Raw genomic sequence first — 19,398 nt, 5'->3', positions numbered from 1 at the left:
CAGTTGAACTCAAAGCCTTGTGTTGTGACAAAGCAAAGGTGGCTGACTAGCAGCAGTCAGTGTATAGCTCATCCTCAGAAGCTTCTGAAAAGCTGCCTTAAAAATATAGCATGTCTTGGATTTGGTTCAATGTTTGTAGGACTACATTGCTACTGCAGGGGTGGGGCATAGGAAGCCTACAAAAGAGGGTCTATACTAGAGGGCAGAGAAGATTAGAGCCTCAGTTTTCTGGCGATTCCTCAGCTGACTGGAGGGAGAGAGGAGCCAGAAGCTGAAATGAGATTGCCATTGTCAACCCCCCCAAAAAATTAATACGATAAAAAAAACTGGTCCAGAGAAACTGAACTGCCAGAATGTTCCACTACTGCAGGCAGAACTTTTGGTGGCTTGCTATGAGAAGTGGGACTTAGTCCTAGAGCCCCCAGCAATGGCACCTGATTGCCCCTGAATTCCATAGGGAAGAGATAATAGCACATTTGTGGAAGATGAATGAAGAAGCTGTGCAAGCCAAAATAAAGTCTTACGGGCAAGCACAAATCTGCTTGGGTTATTAAATGGGTTGGTTAGATTGGACATCTTGATGGTCTTTTTACTCTCAGTGTTAACTGCACTCATGTATGTACACCAGGCAGCGGAGGGAACACTGTGATCTGCACTCCAAGCATTCTGGTCTATGCACCAGCAAAGTGTTAAACTGGGATGGAGGAAGGGAGGTAACAGTAGTTGTACATAATTTGGCCCAGTATTTCAGTTACAGTAGCACTGACAGTAAACCAATCTGCACTCTACTCTGATTCTTCAGGTTTGTTTCTACACATATCAGGACTCCTTTTTTCTTAATACATATATCAGCTAAACTGAATACAGGACATATTGCTCACTGTCCAATGGCCCAAAGGGAAATGCATGAGGATCGCTTACAAACACTCAGAGTGCAGTTTTGCTACATCTACATTGTTTAGCACTGAGCAATGAACCATGAAACATCCCTGCAGAAAGTATGGGTCAAGTTCTCTCTACATTAGACAGAAGAGTTTTATGTTTAATATTCAAATTTATGATTTGCTGTCTAGTGTTGCTTTTAAAACTTGTATCTGGAGTAAAATAAAGCTTCATTTTGTAATGTTTTCTATTGCAGTCTGTTTTCTTCTAATCTCACTGAAACCTGATCTGAATAACAGGAAGCAGAAATAATGAGAAAACAACTGTATGTTTTTCTTTTTAATAACATCTTCCACTAATTTTATTATTTAAAACGATCTTTACTTTGCTTTTAAGTATTGTTATGCAAACTCTCAAATGTTACAGTTACTGAGATACTTGACTTTAAAAACATCACCAGTGAAATAATAATTTCCATCACCAGTTCAATTACTTCTTTAGACTTAGGGAGAAAAGAATCATTCTTAGAACTTGCATTTAAATTATTCATTTAAAAGATTTAATATAATGGGCAAATGGGCAAACTATTAAACCATTAGAAAAAAGGCAGCTTAGGATAGGTATAACGGTTACATGTGCCAAAGTCTATAAAGTTTCTGTCATAGTCTGAAGGACAGGGTTTACTTGATATCACACAGGAGTGCCACTCCTCTCAGTATCCAGTGATCTGGAGATACGGTTGTCCTCAAATAGATCACAGTGATGTAGGTCAGATCCGTCCTCCTGGGTTTCTTGTAAATAGGACAAACATAGAGTTTGGGATCCTTGGGACCAGTTGTGTTAACAGCAAATATGTGCACCACAGGGAGTATTGTGAAGAGAATCTTTGGTGTAGGTTCAGTGAGTTTACTATTACGTCTGTCCCAGCCTGCTCCATCCAAGTACAGTCCGTAAATATAAACCCCTTCCTGTGTGGAGAGTGAGCAGATATGTTATGCATATATGTTATCTGGTTTAACTTACAGAACGAATAATTAATTTAAACCTGTCAAAATAAGCCTGTGTATTATAGTTAGAAGGATCTGCAATAAGAAAAAAGGGAATTTATAATTTAACATTAAATAACTTGAAAAACCTTCAGAGAATAATGTGATTGAAATGAGTGGAGATTAGTTAGTTGAGTAAGTGAGTTCACCAAATAGAAGATACTACCTAACATTCATTCTGAAGTACTTTACATAAATGATAAAAATATATGCCATAATTATTCCATGGCTGAAGAATAGATACACTTTGATAGGTGCACCTTTGTCCCATTTTTTAGCAAATAGCACAGATGTTTTCAATTTCAGTTCAACACCGAATACAAGAGATAGTTAGTGTAGCTTAGTGTGAATATTTGAATATTTCTTTAATAAAACTTATATTTATAAGCTGCAAAAGAGAAAGTAAGAATCCTCACATTTTCTGTGATTTGTCTTTAACTTGTAAAATGGATAAATACTGTGAGGCGAGTACAGTGTCAACTTTTCTTCTAGCCATTTGAAATGCCTTAAGTATGAAAAAATATATATTAAATACAGAATTGAATACAAAAATATCTTCATATGTCATACATACAGCAGGGGATGTTGTGATTTCTTCTTTAGATTGCTTTAAAACTTCATTATGTATTGTAACTGTATCTAATGCCCAGCCTTTATGTGCTCGAGTTGCTTCTTGTCTCATTGCTGTCAGGAATCCTGAAAAGTCAAGCCACAGGATTTAGTGTAACTCATCTGAGCAAAAGAACTGACAAAAAGGTGGATGGGGTCCACCTAGTGGACACTCCCCAGGCTACTGGATTGGACCCAAACGTGGCACATCTGCTCTTGGCTTGCTGGGGCTAGGCAGAATTTAGGCACTGGCTCTGGGCCTTTAGGGACACACATCAGGTACAGACCCTATGTTTGACACCCCTCTTGGCAGTGAGGCTCTGCCTAGGTCTTGAAACTAGTGCCAGTTCTCTCAAGCCTCCGCAGTAGCTGTTGCATGCTCACAAAGTTCCACCAAAGCTATGGACCCTTTGGTTCACTATTTCCCTCTTTGGGGATTATTGGACAGAATGAGCAAATAACATACAGATTCTAAAAAGGAATTTCTAAACACACACAATTTACTCTTAGACAGCACAAGAGCTATACAGATCTATGGAAAAACAACCTGGATTCCTGGAGGTGTTGACAGATGGCACACAGTTAAGGGCAATCATAGGTCTCATATTCAAATGACAGCATCTTTGGACAGCTTGGATACTTTAAATCCTTGGCACCTCAGGCTGAAAGGAAATGAAAAAGGAGCCTGATCTCCTTGTGGATTTTGTATGCTTGATGTAAGTCTTCAGTGCTTTTTTGATATTTAGGGTGCACCACTGCTTTTTGGCTGGGTGCTGTTTCTGTGGGCAGAATGAAGGAAGTCTTAGGGTCAAAAGGATGGGTGGTTACAACTTTCAACAGCAGTGGTAGGTCCCACTTAGGGAAGATCAGTCTGACCAATGGTCTGTCCAGTCTGATTGCTCTGAGAAATCTGGATACCTGAGGATTCTACCAAGAAGCCCAAGGATCCTGCAAAGAGTATAATACTTAGGGCTAATACCTGGTGTGCTACGGTGCTGGCTGAAGGCCTTTATCTGCACCTTCCTGAAGAAAGCCAGAGTGGCCAGAATTCCAGGATCCCTTGGATCAGTGTTGTTCTCTTGGCACCACAGACTGAACTTGGTCCATAGGTTTTTAGCATGGAAATTCTCCTCGATGAGAGCAGAGTCCTGATCACTTTGAAAGATAGGCCAAGTGCAACTAACACTTTCCTTTCAATAGCAGGACAATCTGGGACTGAATGCAGGACGGGCCTTGGAAAAAACATGTCTGATATTATCATCTAACTGTGGTTCCATCTTGAATTCTATCAGATAAGAGAACCAGGGTCTCCTTGGCCAGTATGAAGCTAGCACTATCACCCTTGCTTTTTCTCACCTTGTATTTTGGATCATCTTCCCTACGAGAGGGAAGGGCAGGAAGGCATATAGCAGGCCTTGCAGCCATCTGTGCAACAAAGCTTTTGTCCCCATGGACTAAGGGTTTGTTTCCCAGGTGAAGACTTCTGGCCATTTTGCATTCTTGCATTTGGCAAAGAAGGTTGATAGGGGAGACCGAAAGTCTGCGAGATGAAAGTAAAGACTTCCTGGTTCAGGCATTACTCCAAGTAGTTGATTTTGCATCTGCTGAGCCATCTGCCTTTTGTTTCTGCTCTCTCTTTGTGTGTCTCACCTTTAAGGAAGGGAGAGTCTCGTTTACCCATTCCATTGTCTCCACTATTTCTGCATGTAGAGCTATGCTCCTTGTTCCCCCTTGGTTGTTTAGGTATGCAACCATGGACATGTTGTCTGGTTGGACCAAGATGGGATTGCCCTGTAGGCAGCTTTGGAATCTTAGCAGAGCTAGTTTGACAGCTGTGACCTCCAAGAACTTGATGCTGTGGTTCCTTTCCTGGAGCTCCAGATACTCAATATTGTTCTGGGTCCCAGAAGTGCTCCCTATTCCTTCAGACTGGTGTGTGGTTGTGACAACCTGCAGACCTGGAAGGCATATGGGACATTCTGTGGAACTGTCCATCATCTTAGGGGATCCAGCATCAGGTTGGGAACCAGCACCTGGTGTTGCATTCACTCCGGGGAATGGTCCCTGTGATGAGCTATATAAACCCTACACTGGAATAGAAAGGGTAAAGGAGCAGTTTGGGCCCATGTGGCTCCACCCTGCCACACCTGCAGAGTTGGTCCAGTTGGAGGGGGAGCTTAAAAGACAGCCAGATAGCTCAGAAGGGGGCAGACAGGATAGGTCCTACCTTGGGAATTCCTGAGAAAGGGCCCAGCTGCAGGAGTGAAGTCTACAGGCAACAGCTACCCCAGCCCCTAGGGGAGGACCAGCCATTCCCTAAGCCCTACGGAACCCTTCACTCCATTGTCTGGTGAATCATTTGTGAGGCTTTCTGACCCCAACCTGGACTCGGTGGGTAAGCTGCAGGAAGTGACCAAAGGAGGCAGTTCTGAAGCACTCCTGGGTGTTCGATATCACTGCCTTTCATAGGGCTCCTGGGTTGGAGCCTAGTTGGGAGGGATGGCCTGAACTCCCCTATCAATTCATTTCCTGCAAAGGGCCCCTGAGCTAAGGGGGATAGAGACATTGTAAGCTCTGAGACAGGGTGTGCAGCCCCCAGAACCCTGTATGTAGGCTGAAGGCTCTTTTGTTGGGGATGTTGGACTTACATATTTTGTTGGACTGTTAACCCACCATCACCAGAAGGGGGCAGACTCAACTTGTGACCTGGCCAGAGGGCTGAGTTACTGTCTACTGGAAAGGAGACCACCACTGTGCCAGAGCCACCACCTGCAGAGGACTCTAGAGATGGAGGAGAATCATGATCCAGCCACCTAATCATGATTTGGTACCACAGGGTGTGCAGCTCCTCAGAGTCCCACACTCTCAGAAGAAAGGCCGGGACACACTCTGTTAGGATATAGATATTCAGACCTGTCTGTAAAGGCCTATACTCTAAGAATTTAGGTGTATTCTTATCACTTGCCTAGTTATAGAGGTATAAAAGAAAGAATCAAAATCACTGTCTGCCAGTGTAAGGTCCTTCTCTTATTGTGACAGTCTGAGGCCCTGTGCTTAGGCTAAGGCCTTTGGCTAAGCAACAGAGGCAACCATAAGCTGGGAAGCGACCGGTCACATCCTCACATTCCAAACTAGTCACACTGAAATAAAGTGCTATTGGGCTGTTAGGAATACAGTCCTGTCCTGATAATGCCTATCGCCTCCAGAGAAAGGGAAGTGCCTAGAAAATGTAAAAGGAAACTTAGTTTCCTGTCTGGCAAGAACTCACTTATCAATAGCTGGGATGTGAAATCCTCATTTCTTCGTTGTTCTATCACTGTAGCCCCCATTTCCCTATTGTTTGTCTGTATAATCTCTGGTTCTGTGATTGTTTCTGTCTGCTGTATAATTAATTTTGCTGGGTATAAACTAATTAGGGTGGTGGGATATAATTGGTTAAATAATCATGTTACAATATGTTAGGATTGGTTAGTTAAATTTCAGTAAAATGATTGGTTAAGGTATAGCTAAGCAGGACTCACATTTTACTATATAGTCTGCAGTCAATCAGGAAGTATGTGTGTGGGGGGGGGAATGGAAACAGGGAATGGGAGTGGGGGGGAAATGGGAACAGGGAATGGGGGTGGGGAAATTGGAATCATGTTTAGCTAAGGGCAGGAATGGGAACAGGGACACAGGTAAGGCTCTGTGGTGTCAGAGCTGGGAAGGGGGACACCAAGGAAGGAAACTGGAATCATGCTTGCTGGAAGTTCACCCCAATAAACATCTAATTGTTTGCACCGTTGGACTTCGGGTATTGTTGCTCTCTGTTCATGCGAGAAGGACCAGGGAAGGAAGTGGGTGAAGGAATAAGCTCCCTAACACACTTGATATGTGATCTTACCCATGTGGAGACTCATATGTATGAGACCAGAAGGCCTAATGTCTAAAGATATTGAGCTATGTTTGGCTTCATTCACTTGTCCAGCATTGATATTAGATCCTGGATCTTCTGGAATCAGTCTAGTGATGGGTAGATCTTTGTCACCAAAATGTCTGTCTCCATTCCCAGGTGAATTACATTTCTCAGGTGAATCAGGGAGCTTTTCCTTGTGTTACTGCAAAGCCATGCACATGGAGGAGATTCAGAATCTGGGTTGTGGCAGTGTGTGCCTTACTGTGACTACTACCAGACACCTAAGACTCTGGGTGGAGAGGGGAGAATAGAAAATTTATCTTAGTTTCCTTGGAAGCTTCTGCTCCAGATTCCCCCCTCCTGTCCCACCAGGGTACTTAGTCCCTTCTTGGATACCCTGGGTGTTGGTAGCAACCAATGGACTGCTGTGATGGCTTTGACAATGAGAGAGTTGAAGCCTCTCTGTCGTCTCAGCTATTAATTTCTTGAATGTTTCCATCAATAACTCCTCAGCTGTAAGTCTGGATGCACTATCACGAGTGTATCATGACATCCTAATAGCTACCAAGTTAGCTGCCCTGAGTTCCTAAAAGGATGGCAGTGTTGTCAAAGGTTACTAAGAATGGAAGAACAGGGAAAAGTTTGGAAGGAAAGATGAAAACTTTTAGCCATGTTTGGTTTATACTACCAGTGAGACAGCTACATGGAGATGTCATAGAGGCAGGTTGAAATGCAGCCAGAATAAAGGAAGAAAAGGTCAACAGTCCAGAAAAATAGATTTGTGAATCACTGGCTTAGAGTTAGCAGTCAAACCTGTGAGAATGGATAAGATTACCCAGGCAGAAGAAAAGGTTACTCACCTTGCACAGTAACTGTGGTTCTTTGAGATATGTGTCCCTATGGGTGCTCCGCTCCAGGTGTATTTGCACCCCCTGTGCCTCAGATTGGAGATTTTAGGGAGCAGTATCCATTTGGCTTGCACATGTGCTCTCCCAGTCTCATGCCCTTCATCAGGGCTAGATAGCACTGTGCAGGCAATCCACCCTGAGTTCCTTCTCTATCACAGAGCTCATTGGTAATAACTCTGAAGCAGACGGGAGGAGGATGGGTAGTGGAGCACACACAGGGGACACACATTATCTGCAAAACCAGAGTTAATGCACAAGGTGAGTAACCTTTTCTTCTTCTTCGAGTAGTGTGTCTATGGGTGCTCCACTCTAGGTGACTGCAGCAGTGCCCCTAATAGAGGGTGGGGCTTCAGAGTCAAGTCTAGGATTGAGGATAAAACAGTGGAGCCAAATATGGCATCGGATGCTGAGTCGTGGGTGACTGCATAATGTTCAGCAAATGTATGAGCAGAAGTCCAAGTCACTGCTCTGCATATTTCTGCGACTGGAATGTCCTTGAGGAAGGCTAAGGAAGTGGAGAGAGATCTCGTGGAGAGAGTTCAAACTCTAGAGGGAGGTTGAAGGTTGTGAGTGAAACAGCAATGGGTAATGCAGTCCGATATCCATCTAGAGAGTCTTTGTTGAGCCCTGGTCTACACTGGGGGTGGGTGGAATCGATCTAAGTTACGCAACTTCAGCTACGTTAATAATGTAGCTGAAGTTGACGTACTTAGATCGACTTACCATGGTGTCTTCACCCCGGTGAGTCGACTGCAGCAGCTCCCCCATCGAGTCAGCCTGCGCCTCTCGTGGCGGTGGAGTACAGGAGTCGACAGGAGAGCGCTCGGGGATCGATTTATCGCATCAAGACTAGACACGATAAATCGACCCCCCGCTGGATCGATTGCTGCCGGCCAATCCAGCGGGTAGTGTAGACATACCCTTAGAGATGAGGATCCCTTTGATCTGTCTGCAATGGAGAGAAATAGTCTGGGAGATTTCCTGAAGGGTTTACTCCTAGCCAAATAGAAGGCTAATGCTCTCCTGCCATCAAGTGTATGTAAAGCCACCTCCCTTTTGTCCCGGTGCGGTTTCAGAGAAAAGTCTGAAAGGTGGATATGCTGATGTATATGGAAGTCTGAAGATATTTTTGGTAGGAACCTGGGGTGCAGTCGTAATGTAACCTTGTCTTTGCTATTAGAGCACCTATTTCTCCCACTCTCTGAGCAGACGTAATGGACACTAGGAATGCAGTTTTCGTCGAGAGGTGTAGAAGAGAGCAGGTGGCCAGGAGTTCAGAGGGAGGCCTCATAAGACACCTGAGGAAAAGGCTGAGGTCCCATGCCAGAGTAGGGCACCAGATTTGTGGGAAGAGGTTACTCATATCCTTGAGAAACCTTCTTGTTATAGCATGGGCCAAAACAGAATAACCATCTATCTTATGATGGAAGGTTGTGATGGCTGTGAGAGGCACTTTTATGGAGATTAGCAATAATCCTGACCCTTTTAGTTCTAGGATTTACTCTAACACAAGCAGTAGTGGAGAGGATGTAGGAGTAATGTGTCTTGACTCACACCAGAGTTGGAATCTCTTCCACTTTTGAATATACGTGTGATGAGTAGTTTGTTTCCTGCTATGTAGCAGCACCATTTTTAAATCCTCAGAACAGGTCATTTCCTACCTTTGGAACTATCGAGGAGCCACACCTGGAGTCGGAGAAACTGTAGATGGGGTGCTGGATCCGACCAGCATCCTGAGAAAGGAGATGAGGAACAGGCTGGAGAGTGATTGGTAGGCAAGTCGCCAGTTGAGTAAGGTATGGAAACCATGTTTGTCTTGAACACATGTGAGCTATAAGTATAACCCTGACTCTTTCTTTTCTTGTCTTGAGAAGGACCTTGGATTTTAGAGGAATTGGTGGAAAGGCATAGAAGAGACCTGTGTTCCAGTGTAGGAGAAAGGCATCTCAAAGAGAGTGATAACTCAGGCCAGCCCTGAAGCAGAACTGGGAGCACTTCTTGTTTCTGGCTTCAGCGAGTAAGTCTATCTTTGGGACTCTCCAACGTAGAACTATGCTGTGAAGAATGATAGAGTATATTTCCCATTCATGATCCTGGGAAATTTCCTACTGAAAGCATCTGCTGTAATGTTCTCTATGTCCAGGAGGTAAGCTGCTGAGATGTTGCTGTGGTAGCAGATATACCAATTCCAGAGTTTCACTGCCTCAGCCCAAAGGGAAGGTGATCTTACTCCTCCCTGGTGGTTTATGTAAAACATATGAGATGTTGTTTGCCATAATCTTTATATGTTGACCCTGATCAGTGGTAGGAAATGTCTACAGGCATTCCTGACTGCTCTGAGTTCCAGTAAATGATATGTAGTGTGGATTCAAGTGGGGACCACTTGCCTTAAATAGCATGGGTGTCCAGGTGGGCTCCCTATCCCAATAGGGATGTATCTTTTGTCAATATTAACATTGGGGTTGGCTGAGTGAAGGGAACACCTGCGCAGACATTGTGAGGGTCTTTCCACCAGTCGAGGGAGGTGTTGACTGACAAGGGCATCGATAAAAGTTTAAGCTGTGTGTGCTTGTACGTACACTGTTCTGAGCCATCCTTGAAGGCAGTGCATGTGGAGTCTTATGTGACTTATTAAAAAGGTGACCACTTCCACGTGTCCCAGCAGTTGAAGACAGTTTCTGGCTGAGGTCTGGTCTGATCTGTTGAGATTAAGTTGGCTAAGGTACTGAATCTGTGTGAGGTAAGGAAAGCTTTGGCCTCTACTACATCTAGGTAGGCCCCTATGGATAAATGGAGTTAATGTGGACTTTTGGATGTTTAATTGTAGTCCCAGTTGGAGAAATAGGTCCATAGTCTTTTGTGTGACCCTCAAATCATCATCAAAGGAGTGTGCTTTGAGCAGGCAATCAGCTAAATATAGGAATATCGTAATTACTTGTTTGCAAACGTGTACCAGTGCCACAGAAAAGACCTTTGAGAACACTCTGGGTGCAGATGATGGACAGAATGGGCGCACCTTGTTGTGAAAGTGGTCTTGTCCCAGAGTGACACTTAGAAACCTTCTGTGGGATGAGTGGATTGTGATATCAAAGTAAGCATCTTATAGGTCAAGGGCCAAGAACTAGACCCCCTGGCCTAGAGACGGGATTATTGCTGCCAAAGTAACCATCTTAAAGCATTGTATCTGAAGGGCTAACCCCGAATTAATATGTATGTAAGATCTTAACCACAGTCTCTGTTAAGAACTTTTCATATAGGCCCAAATACCACAGCTTGGTCAGAGGCCTGGGGCCTAGCTAACAATGAACAATATATGGCTAAAGAAAACCTGGGTGAACAGGAGGCAACCTTGCTTTGTTTCAACTAGATAAGCAGAGTCAGCATAACACCAGATGGTGAGCAGTAATTGCGTGTCCTTATCATGAGTTACAGGCACACAATGCACTGAGAGGAGCCTCAAAGTCTACTCCCCGGTGCAGGAAGGAGATACAGACAAACTCCCCAAATGCCAACCAGAGTTCAGGGAGAGGCCTAACATGTCAGTATGAAATATGACATCCTCCCTTCCACAGATGTATCCTCCCTTACAGATGCCACTTCTAGTTCTCAGAAACAAAATGGTGAACCCTAAGATAATATCTATTGCCTGTGCTTTTCACTGTCTTTTTGCTTTAAACCCCCAGGAATGTACCTGTTGGCCAACCAGAAGAACTACCTCATTCCGATAGACCCCAAAAATCAGGATTTAACCTACACATTGCAATAGGAAAAGTTTGAGGGAAAACACCTGTGTATTAGCAACATGTTAACCTGAGCTATGGGCGGAGTCATTATGTAATCTTTTAGACTATTGGTTTATTGTGCTAATCTTGTCTGGCTGCTAGAACCTATCCAGGGGCTCGGGAACTCCCACCCCATCTCTTCTCTCCGCCCATAAGCACCCTATATAATCTATTGTAATCAATTGTTTAGCAGTGTCTCGCTGAGCCTGATAAGCAAAGTGACACTCTGCCAGTGCTGTGCGTAATAAACCCTTGTGCTTGACTCTGTACAGTGTCCATTTCTGTTCCTTCAGATGACGATGAGGATGGGATGCAAGTTTGTGAACTGATTGGGAGCCAGAGACTGACATCCAAAGAGAGGTTAGTATGTTGAATTTACCACCTCATTAGGCTAGGGATAGAAGTCTCTCATCCCTTTTAGACACATTTTGCTCCTGCTTTTTAAAATTTAAGTGAAAAGGAACCTAGACACACGTAATCCAAGCATAGGGGTTAAAAAGGGGTACCAGTTGGGAAGGGAGACGAGTATCAGAGGGTTATATACTGTTTAACTAAGGGCTGTGTTATGGAGCACTTGGACAAACCACCAGCAAGCGAACAGCCATGAGTTAAGCCCAGAACTGGCTGGGTACGTGAGCGGTAGGCAGTGTGAACTGGTGGTCCCACTTCCTCGTTGCACATAACATTGCACGTCCTGACAGAGCACCCTCCATCAGGCATGTGACGTATGTACCCTCGAACAGTACGAGTCTCCAACAAGGCCAGCAATTGTGTGTAAATTGAGACCGCGGTGTTCAAGGGGGGAGAAGGGGAGAAGGGACGTACATCCCCTGGGAGGAGGCAATTGAGGCAGCTGGGATCTCTGTGCCATCTGGGATTTACTATAGCTCCTTTTTTTGTGCAAGTGTGTAAACTTCCAGCGAGTGCAAAGTGGCTCTGGAATTTTTTTAGTGTATGGAGGGATTCATCTGCCTCTTCTGCAGATAATCTGGATGCTTTGAAAGGAAGGTCCTCCACAGTGGACTGGACCTCCCTTGGAAAGCCAGAAAGGTAAAGCTGGGAAGCCCCTGCAGCACCGCTGCTGTTGAGATGGAGCAGGCAGCTGTGTCAGTGGCATCTAGTGAAGCTTGCAACAATGTCCTCGCGAGAAGTTGACCAATAGAGGACAGGATATCAAGATGTATGAAGTGGTTGAAGGTGCCAATAGTGGTTGAAGGTGCCTTGACTGAGAAGTCAAGAAAAGATTTGTCCCTGGTGGAATATTTACATAATAGGTTTTCATTACTACTGTTTATTTATGTAATATTGCAAATGTATGTGGCACTTTACAAATCAGAGAGTAAAATATATTATCTGACTCAAAGAGTTTACATTGTAAGAGTGGTAGCTTAGAATGAAAGAGAGAGGGTTCCACCTCCTACCTATAATGAACCAATCTGATCTAGATTAACAAAACAAGCCAACAAATAACATCTCTCTACGATGTACAAAACTGGTTCCCTTACAATGTACTCATATCTGTTTTTGCTACTGTGCAGTTGCTAAATTACCTGTTGCGGCAGAATGCAACTCTCCAGTACTTGTAACTTGCAATTTAAAATTAGATGAAACGTTACAAGTCATAAGGAAACCAGGAAATAAAAATATATTTTCTTTGGAAGCTATGTTATCAATTTTTGTTACATTAGGTCCATAACCCAGACTCCTGAATTGAAGAAAACAACTACTCATTATTTCATCTACCACATTCAATTACATATGTAGTGAAATGCATCAAACTGTGATTAAACATAATACACTGTACTATAAACATGAGCAAAATCCTGACAGTACACACCTTGTGGATTAAAGAACCCAGTCATCCAAAACACATTTGGTCTCCCTTCAAATATCCAGGTATGGAACTGAGTATTTCTTTCCAGGAGTTCAGTAAACCAGAATCCAAGTGTTGAAGAATCCCAAGATACCCTTTTCCACAGTTGAGGAATTCGAGCATCATACATATTATCAAGTGCATCTCTCAAATTCTGAAAAAGTGAAAATAATAATAAATGAATTACCTGTAACAGCTGAAATGTGTTAGTTATAAAATGAGTACTTTTTTATGAGAAAGACGCATGTACTCACCTCACTCATAATAATGGTTCCTTCTATGGCTAACTTAAGATCATTCAGACTGTTTCGGAGTATTGTAATAACCTTTTGCATTCGGTCAATTTCTTGACGAAGAAAAATATTCATAGAATTAAGGTGTCCCATCTTTATTAAACGGGCTTTCACCTAAAATATAGGAAGTGTAGAGAAAACAAGTCAATTACATTTTGAAGTTTTGCAAGTATTGTTGTATATGGTAGTTTAATGCTTTTTTAGTACTGAGAAAAATAAATGAGAGGCCTGTGATTTGGGATTGTGGAAACACAACCCAGTGGGATTTTTAGGAGGAGGAAGGGGGACGCAAGGGAAGTCAGTAAATATTCTTATTGACTCCATCTTTTTCTAAGAGATTCAGATTCTGACAAGAAATAATCAAGGATCTTGTAACAGCTCCTTAGATGGCTGAGTTATCATCAAGATATGGTTTCTTAGATCTGCAAAGCAGGAAGTTAGGCAAAAAGGCCCTGGTGAAATTTGAGGAAGGGGAACATTTGTGACAGTGAAAGTAAGCAAAGACAGTGAAGCACATGGGTTCATACAGTCCAATAGCTGAAGCCATGACTGAAGAGAAGGTTACTCACCTTGTGCAGTAACTGAGGTTCTTCAAGATGGCTGTCCCTGTGGGTGCTCCACTTTAGCTGGCTTGACATCCTGTGCTTGTAATTGGAGATTTGTGGTAACAGTGCCATGCTGGATATAACCTTAGGTTTGGATTGACCCGTGACTAGACAGTCATCCAGGTAATGGTAGACCTGTACTCCTAGTCTCCTGAGGAATGCCGATACTACAGCCATACGTTTTGTGAACACTCGAGTGCTGCTGACAGGCTGAATGGAAGCATCAAGAACTGGTAATGCCAGTGTTTCACTATGAATATGAAGAACTTTCTTTGCCCATGGTATATTGATACTTGAAAGTATGCATCTCTTAAATCAAGGGTGGCATATCAGTCAACAGGATCCAGAGAGGAAATAAGGGATGCCAGGGTGACCATGCAAAACTTTATCTTTTTGAGATAGTTGTTGAGCCAAGACAGGTCTAAAATAGATCTGAGGGATCCCTTGGCTTTCAGGATTAGGAAATAATGGAAGTAGCAACCCTTCCCTCTTAAATTCTGTGGAAACTCCTCTATGTCTTCAACCTGAAGGAGAGTTTGAACCTTCTGGACCTGAAATTCTTTGTGTGAGGTGTCCCTGAAGAGGGACTGGGAAGGAGGGATAGAAATAAACTGGAAGATCTATCCCACTTCCACAGTGCTTAACCCCCAACATATGGGACCAAGCACTGAGGAAATGGGAAAGGTGGTTTACAGACAAAAGAAGAATGGGGTCTGGCATCCTGGGAACTGGTACAGCATCTCTGAGTGTTCCATCAAAATGCCTGCTTGGAACAAACTGGATGTCTAGGAGGGGCAGGCATTGATGCAGAAGTAGAAGGAGGAGGTAGTCTATGCTTATAACCTCTACTCTTCTTTTTCTGCAGATCCTGTTGGACAGCTGGAGCAGAATACTGAAGGGGTTGCTGAGACCTGAATTGCTTCCTGGAAGGGACTGGGATGTGCACCCAAGGGACTTTAATATTGCCCTCAAAGCCTTTATCCCATGGAGCTTAGCATCAGTCTGCTCCAAAAGGAGCAAGGATCCCTCCAAGTGATGGTCCTGCCCAGTCTGTTGGACCTCCGGCAGGAGCCCAGAGGACTGTAACCAGGAGCTCCTATGCATGGCCACTGAGAAAGCCATAAGCCTGGCTGCTGAGCCAACCACATCCACAGAAGCTTATAGTGAGGCCCTTTCCGCTGACTTTCCCTCATCCACTAGTGAGGAGAACTCCTGCCTAGCATCCTCTCGGGGCTTGTTTTTAAATTTTAGCATGGAGTTCCATATGTTAGAGTCATACCAGCCCAAAAGTGCATGATGGTTTGCAATCCTGAGCTGGAACCCCACAACAGAACAAACTTTCCTATCAAACATGCCTAACTTTTTTGAATCTTTTGATTTTAGGGTTGTGCCCAGATGCCCCAGGCTTTTTCTCTCTCATTGGTAGCAGATACTACCGGGGGAAAGAGGGAAAGGTGTACAGGGATGAGAGTAAAGGAACTCATAACTTTGAGCAGGTGCATAATACTTGTGCTCGGCCCTTTTTGAAGTTGGGGAAAGGGATGCAGGAGTCTGCCATAGACCTTAACTGAGTCCATAATGGTCTCATTGAAAGGCATGGCCACTCTTTAAGGACCTGCAGTGGCTAAAATATCAACCAGGAAATTAGAGGATTCTTTTACTTCTTCCGCCTGTATGTATATCCTTAAGGAAACCCTCTAACAATTCCTGGTGCACCTTATAGTCATGTGGGGGAGGCAACATGTTCCCCCCAACCCCACCCCGAGACTGCTTCTTTAAGGGAAGAGGAGGAGGAGGCCAGCACTGCCTGTGGATGCCCTTTCTCCCTTTCTTGATCTTCACGGTCCTGTTGAGCTGGCTCTTGCTGTCCAGTACTTGGCTCAGTACCAAAGTCAGGGACAGTTGCTACCTGGTGGGTAGGTGTGCACGCCATTCCAATGCCACTAAATAGGAGTTCTTGGAATAGGATCTGGAAATAGGCTCAAAGCCCCCTGAATTCCAAAAGGCCACTGGATAGGGCATAGGCACCCAATGACCTCCTGGCCAACCGCTTGATGGTACTCCTTTGACCAGATCCCTTGAAGGGTAGAAACTTCTGGAGGAGGGGTAGTGAGAGTGGCTCTGAGAACAGGAAATGTAGGACCTGACCTCTGACTTGGAAGACAATGATTCTCTTTCTGCTGGCCCTGGAGGCACCATTCCAGATGGTGCTGGTGACTGGTAGAGAGGCCTGCAGAGAAGGCGGGCGTTACAGATTTTCCCTTTGATGGTACCGAAGAATGAGCCATCAGGAGTACGTGAGGCTGGCATGGTTCTGAGTGCTGTAGTGATTCTGCTGGTTCTCCTGTGTGCACTGGCACTAATAGTGTCGACTCTTGTACTGCCAGCAATACAGGCACGAACAGAGCCAGGAGGTTCCTGGCAGCCTCAAACACTTCCAGCATGGTCAGTACCGAGACAGTGTCAGTATGGTGTGATGCCACAGAGGTGGAAGGAGCTCCTTCTGGTTCCAGACTCAATGGAACGTGCCTAGGCACTGGAGTCAATGGTGCCATCTTCGATGGTACCAAAGCAGAGGAGTGCTTTACCACCACAATCTACTCCTGTCCCCGTGCCTAGCTTCAGTGTCAGGGATCTCCCCCTTTTGTCAGTCTGCTTTTTATGCCTCTTATTAGGCACTGGGGATGGTGAGCAGTGCTGGGACTCAAACATGATAGGAGGCACTTGGTGCCGAATCTGACCAACCTGGCTCAAATGGGGGGCTCAAGGCAACCTCCATGAGTAGAAACTTTAACCTGGCTTCACAGTCTCTCTTTGTGTGCGGCTTAAAGTCCCTACAAGTTTGGCAACACTACCCCAGTAGGAGTTTCCTTGAGGCACTTCAAGCAACTTGAGTGCAGGTCACTCCTGGACATAGCCTTAATGCAGGGCTTAAAGCCTGGTAACTAAGGCATCCCTCGGCTCCAGGAACCAACCGAAATCCTCAGATGGGGTAAAAACTGAACTAACTAAACAAACACTAAACTATTTACAATAAAATACAGGAGAACACAGTCCACTGAGAGCACTTGCAAAAACAAGAAGAGCAGTTCCAGTGACTGTCACAGGTGATCTGAAGGAACTGAGAAGGTTCGGGATTGGTTGGGCCCTTTACATCAGCACCAGCAGCATGCAGCAGCAGAGGGCAGGGGTGGCAGGTTTGTAGAAATTCTGGTGGTGCTCAGAACCCGCCCCCCCAAAACTCCGCCCCCCACCTGCCTAAGGCTCTGGGAGGGAGTTTGGGTGGGGGAGGAGGTCTGGGGTGCAGGCCCTGGGCTGGGGCATGGGATTGGGGTGCAGGACGGGTGAGAGTTTGGGTGCTTGGTGAAGGCTCTGGGAATGCAGGAGGGAGTTTGGGTGCAGGCTCTGGGAGGGAGTTTGGGTGCAGGCTCTGGGAGGGAGTGCGGAGGGCTGGGGTGCAGGATCTGGGAAGGAGTTGGGGGCAGGAGAGGGTGTGTGGTAAGGAGGTGAGGGTGCAGGCTCTGGGATGGAGTTTGAGTGGGGGAGGAGGTCTGGGATGCAGGCCCTGGGCTGAGGCAGGGGTTTGGGGTGAAGGACGGGTGAGAGGTTGGTCTCTGGGATGGAGTTTTGGTGGGGGAGGGGTCTGGGGTGCAGGCTCTGGGATGGAGTTTAGGTGCTGGGTGCAGGCTCTGGTGGTGTAGGAGGGGGTGGGGGGTCTAGACTCTGGGATGGAGTCTGGGTGTAGGCTCTGGGCTTGGGCAAGGGGTGGGGGTGTAGGAGAGGGTGAGGGGTGCAGGCTCTGGGACAGAGTTTGGGTGCAGAGGTGGGAGGGTGCGACACTTACCTGGGGCTCCTAGGCAGGGCGAGCTGGGAGTCTCCATGTGCTGCTACCCCCAGGCACCGCCTCCGCAGCTTCCTATTGGCTTCAGGGGTACTTGGGGGCGGGGCACAGACCCACCCCATCCAGGGGCTGCAGGGCGGGGCCAGTAGCCACGTGGTGCGAGCAGGCAGGACACCGCTCAGATCTGCTGCGCTGCTGGTGGTGAGTGAGGGCCCCGGGCTGTTTTAAATGGCCCAGGGGACACGTGGGGCAGAAGACGGGGCTGAGGGAGAGACCTGGCCTCAGACATTGCTGGAGCCGGGCCCCGGGTCAGGAATATTTCTGGTGCCCAGGCACCACGGGCCCATAAAACTCGCCGCCCATGGCAGAGGGCACTTGAACCACTCAGACAGGTACCACTAAGAGAAAAATTTCCAGTGACGATGTGCAGGGCATGTGCACACCCAAGAATGGAATGCACATGTGCAATCACTCGAAGAAGAAATAAAAAAAAAACAGACTAGTTTACCTCATGGGGTATATAATCAGGAGGCAGTTTGCCCAGCATATCTTCAGCTAATCGGAATACAATGGCTTCACGAGTTTCTCCAGCTCCACCTCCACTTTCCTTAGGTTGAATATTAGTGATGGTGTTAAGAACACTGGCTGCGGTGTTACTCTGATATCTGAGAGGAATATTAAATCATTAAGAATATTTCATAAATTACATAGCTTCTTTACAGCTAAACTTTATGCTTTGTAGAATCATAGAAGTAGAAAATGGAAAACACCTATTAGGTTATCAACTAGATTGTGAACTCCTCAGGGTAGAGATTGTTTTCCAGTGCTGAGCATACTGAGCATGCAGTAGGGTAGGGGACCTTTGTGTGACCTCAGATTTCTACGTAAGGAATAGGAGGAACAGCAGGTTCCACAGGGATATTATTCCACTCTGTTAACAAGAGGGTAAGGAGAGAGCAAAGCCTTGAATCTTTTCCCTCAATGTGCTGGCTTGAAGAAGGGAAGGATTTGTGGCCAAGAATTACTGTCCTTGAGCTGTGTTATAAATATAAAGGGAAGGGTAACCACCTTTTTGTATACAGTGCTATAAAATCCCTCCTGGCCAGAGGCAAATCCTTTTACCTGTAAAGGGTTAAGAAGCTAAGAAAACCTCGCTGGCACCTGACCCAAAATGACCAATAAGGGGACAAGATACTTTTAAATTTGGGGGGGAAGGCTTTTGTTTGTGTAATACCTTTGCCGGGAACAGATTAGGGATGCAAGCCCTTCAACTCCTGTAAAGTTAATAAGTAATCTAGCTAAAAAATGTATTAGGTTTTCTTTGTTTTGGCTTGTAAATTCGCTGTGCTGGGGGGAATGTGTATTCCTGTTTTTGTGTCTTTTTGTAACTTAAGGTTTTGCCTAGAGAAATGTTTTAAATCTGACTGCCTGTGAGATTATCTTCCATTCTAATTTTACAGAGTGTTTATTTTATCTTTGTTTTGTTCTTCTAATAAAGTTCTGTTTTTTAAAAAATCTGATTGGGTTCTTAGGGTCCTAAGAAGCGCAAGCTGGTCTGTGCTCAACTTGTTTATTCTCAAGCCTCCCCAGGAAAGGGAGTGTAAGGGCTTGGGGGGATAGCTGGGGGAAGAGGAACTCCAAGTGGTCCTTTTCCCTGCAGCATA

General features: G+C 45.2%; 1 protein-coding gene across 1 annotated transcript in view; it reads right to left on the bottom strand.

Annotated features, from left to right (window-relative positions):
* Positions 1 to 1,493: 1,493 nt before the first annotated feature.
* Positions 1,494 to 19,398, bottom strand: part of DNAH8 (dynein axonemal heavy chain 8) — a 589,186-nt gene continuing 571,281 nt past the window's right edge. The window contains exons 89-93 of the mRNA XM_084624647.1: positions 18,243 to 18,399; positions 13,250 to 13,402; positions 12,960 to 13,149; positions 2,503 to 2,624; positions 1,494 to 1,850 (exon numbers count right to left, since the gene is read on the bottom strand). Coding sequence (XP_084480773.1) covers positions 1,563 to 1,850; positions 2,503 to 2,624; positions 12,960 to 13,149; positions 13,250 to 13,402; positions 18,243 to 18,399 — 910 coding nt within the window. The 3' untranslated portion in view covers positions 1,494 to 1,562. The remainder of the gene's footprint in view (positions 1,851 to 2,502; positions 2,625 to 12,959; positions 13,150 to 13,249; positions 13,403 to 18,242; positions 18,400 to 19,398) is intronic.

This window comes from Lepidochelys olivacea (genome assembly GCF_965140295.1).
Source record: "Lepidochelys olivacea isolate rLepOli2 genome assembly, chromosome: 3".
Lineage (NCBI taxonomy): Eukaryota > Metazoa > Chordata > Testudines > Cheloniidae > Lepidochelys > Lepidochelys olivacea.
This window is presented reverse-complemented; position numbering and strand designations above follow the sequence as displayed.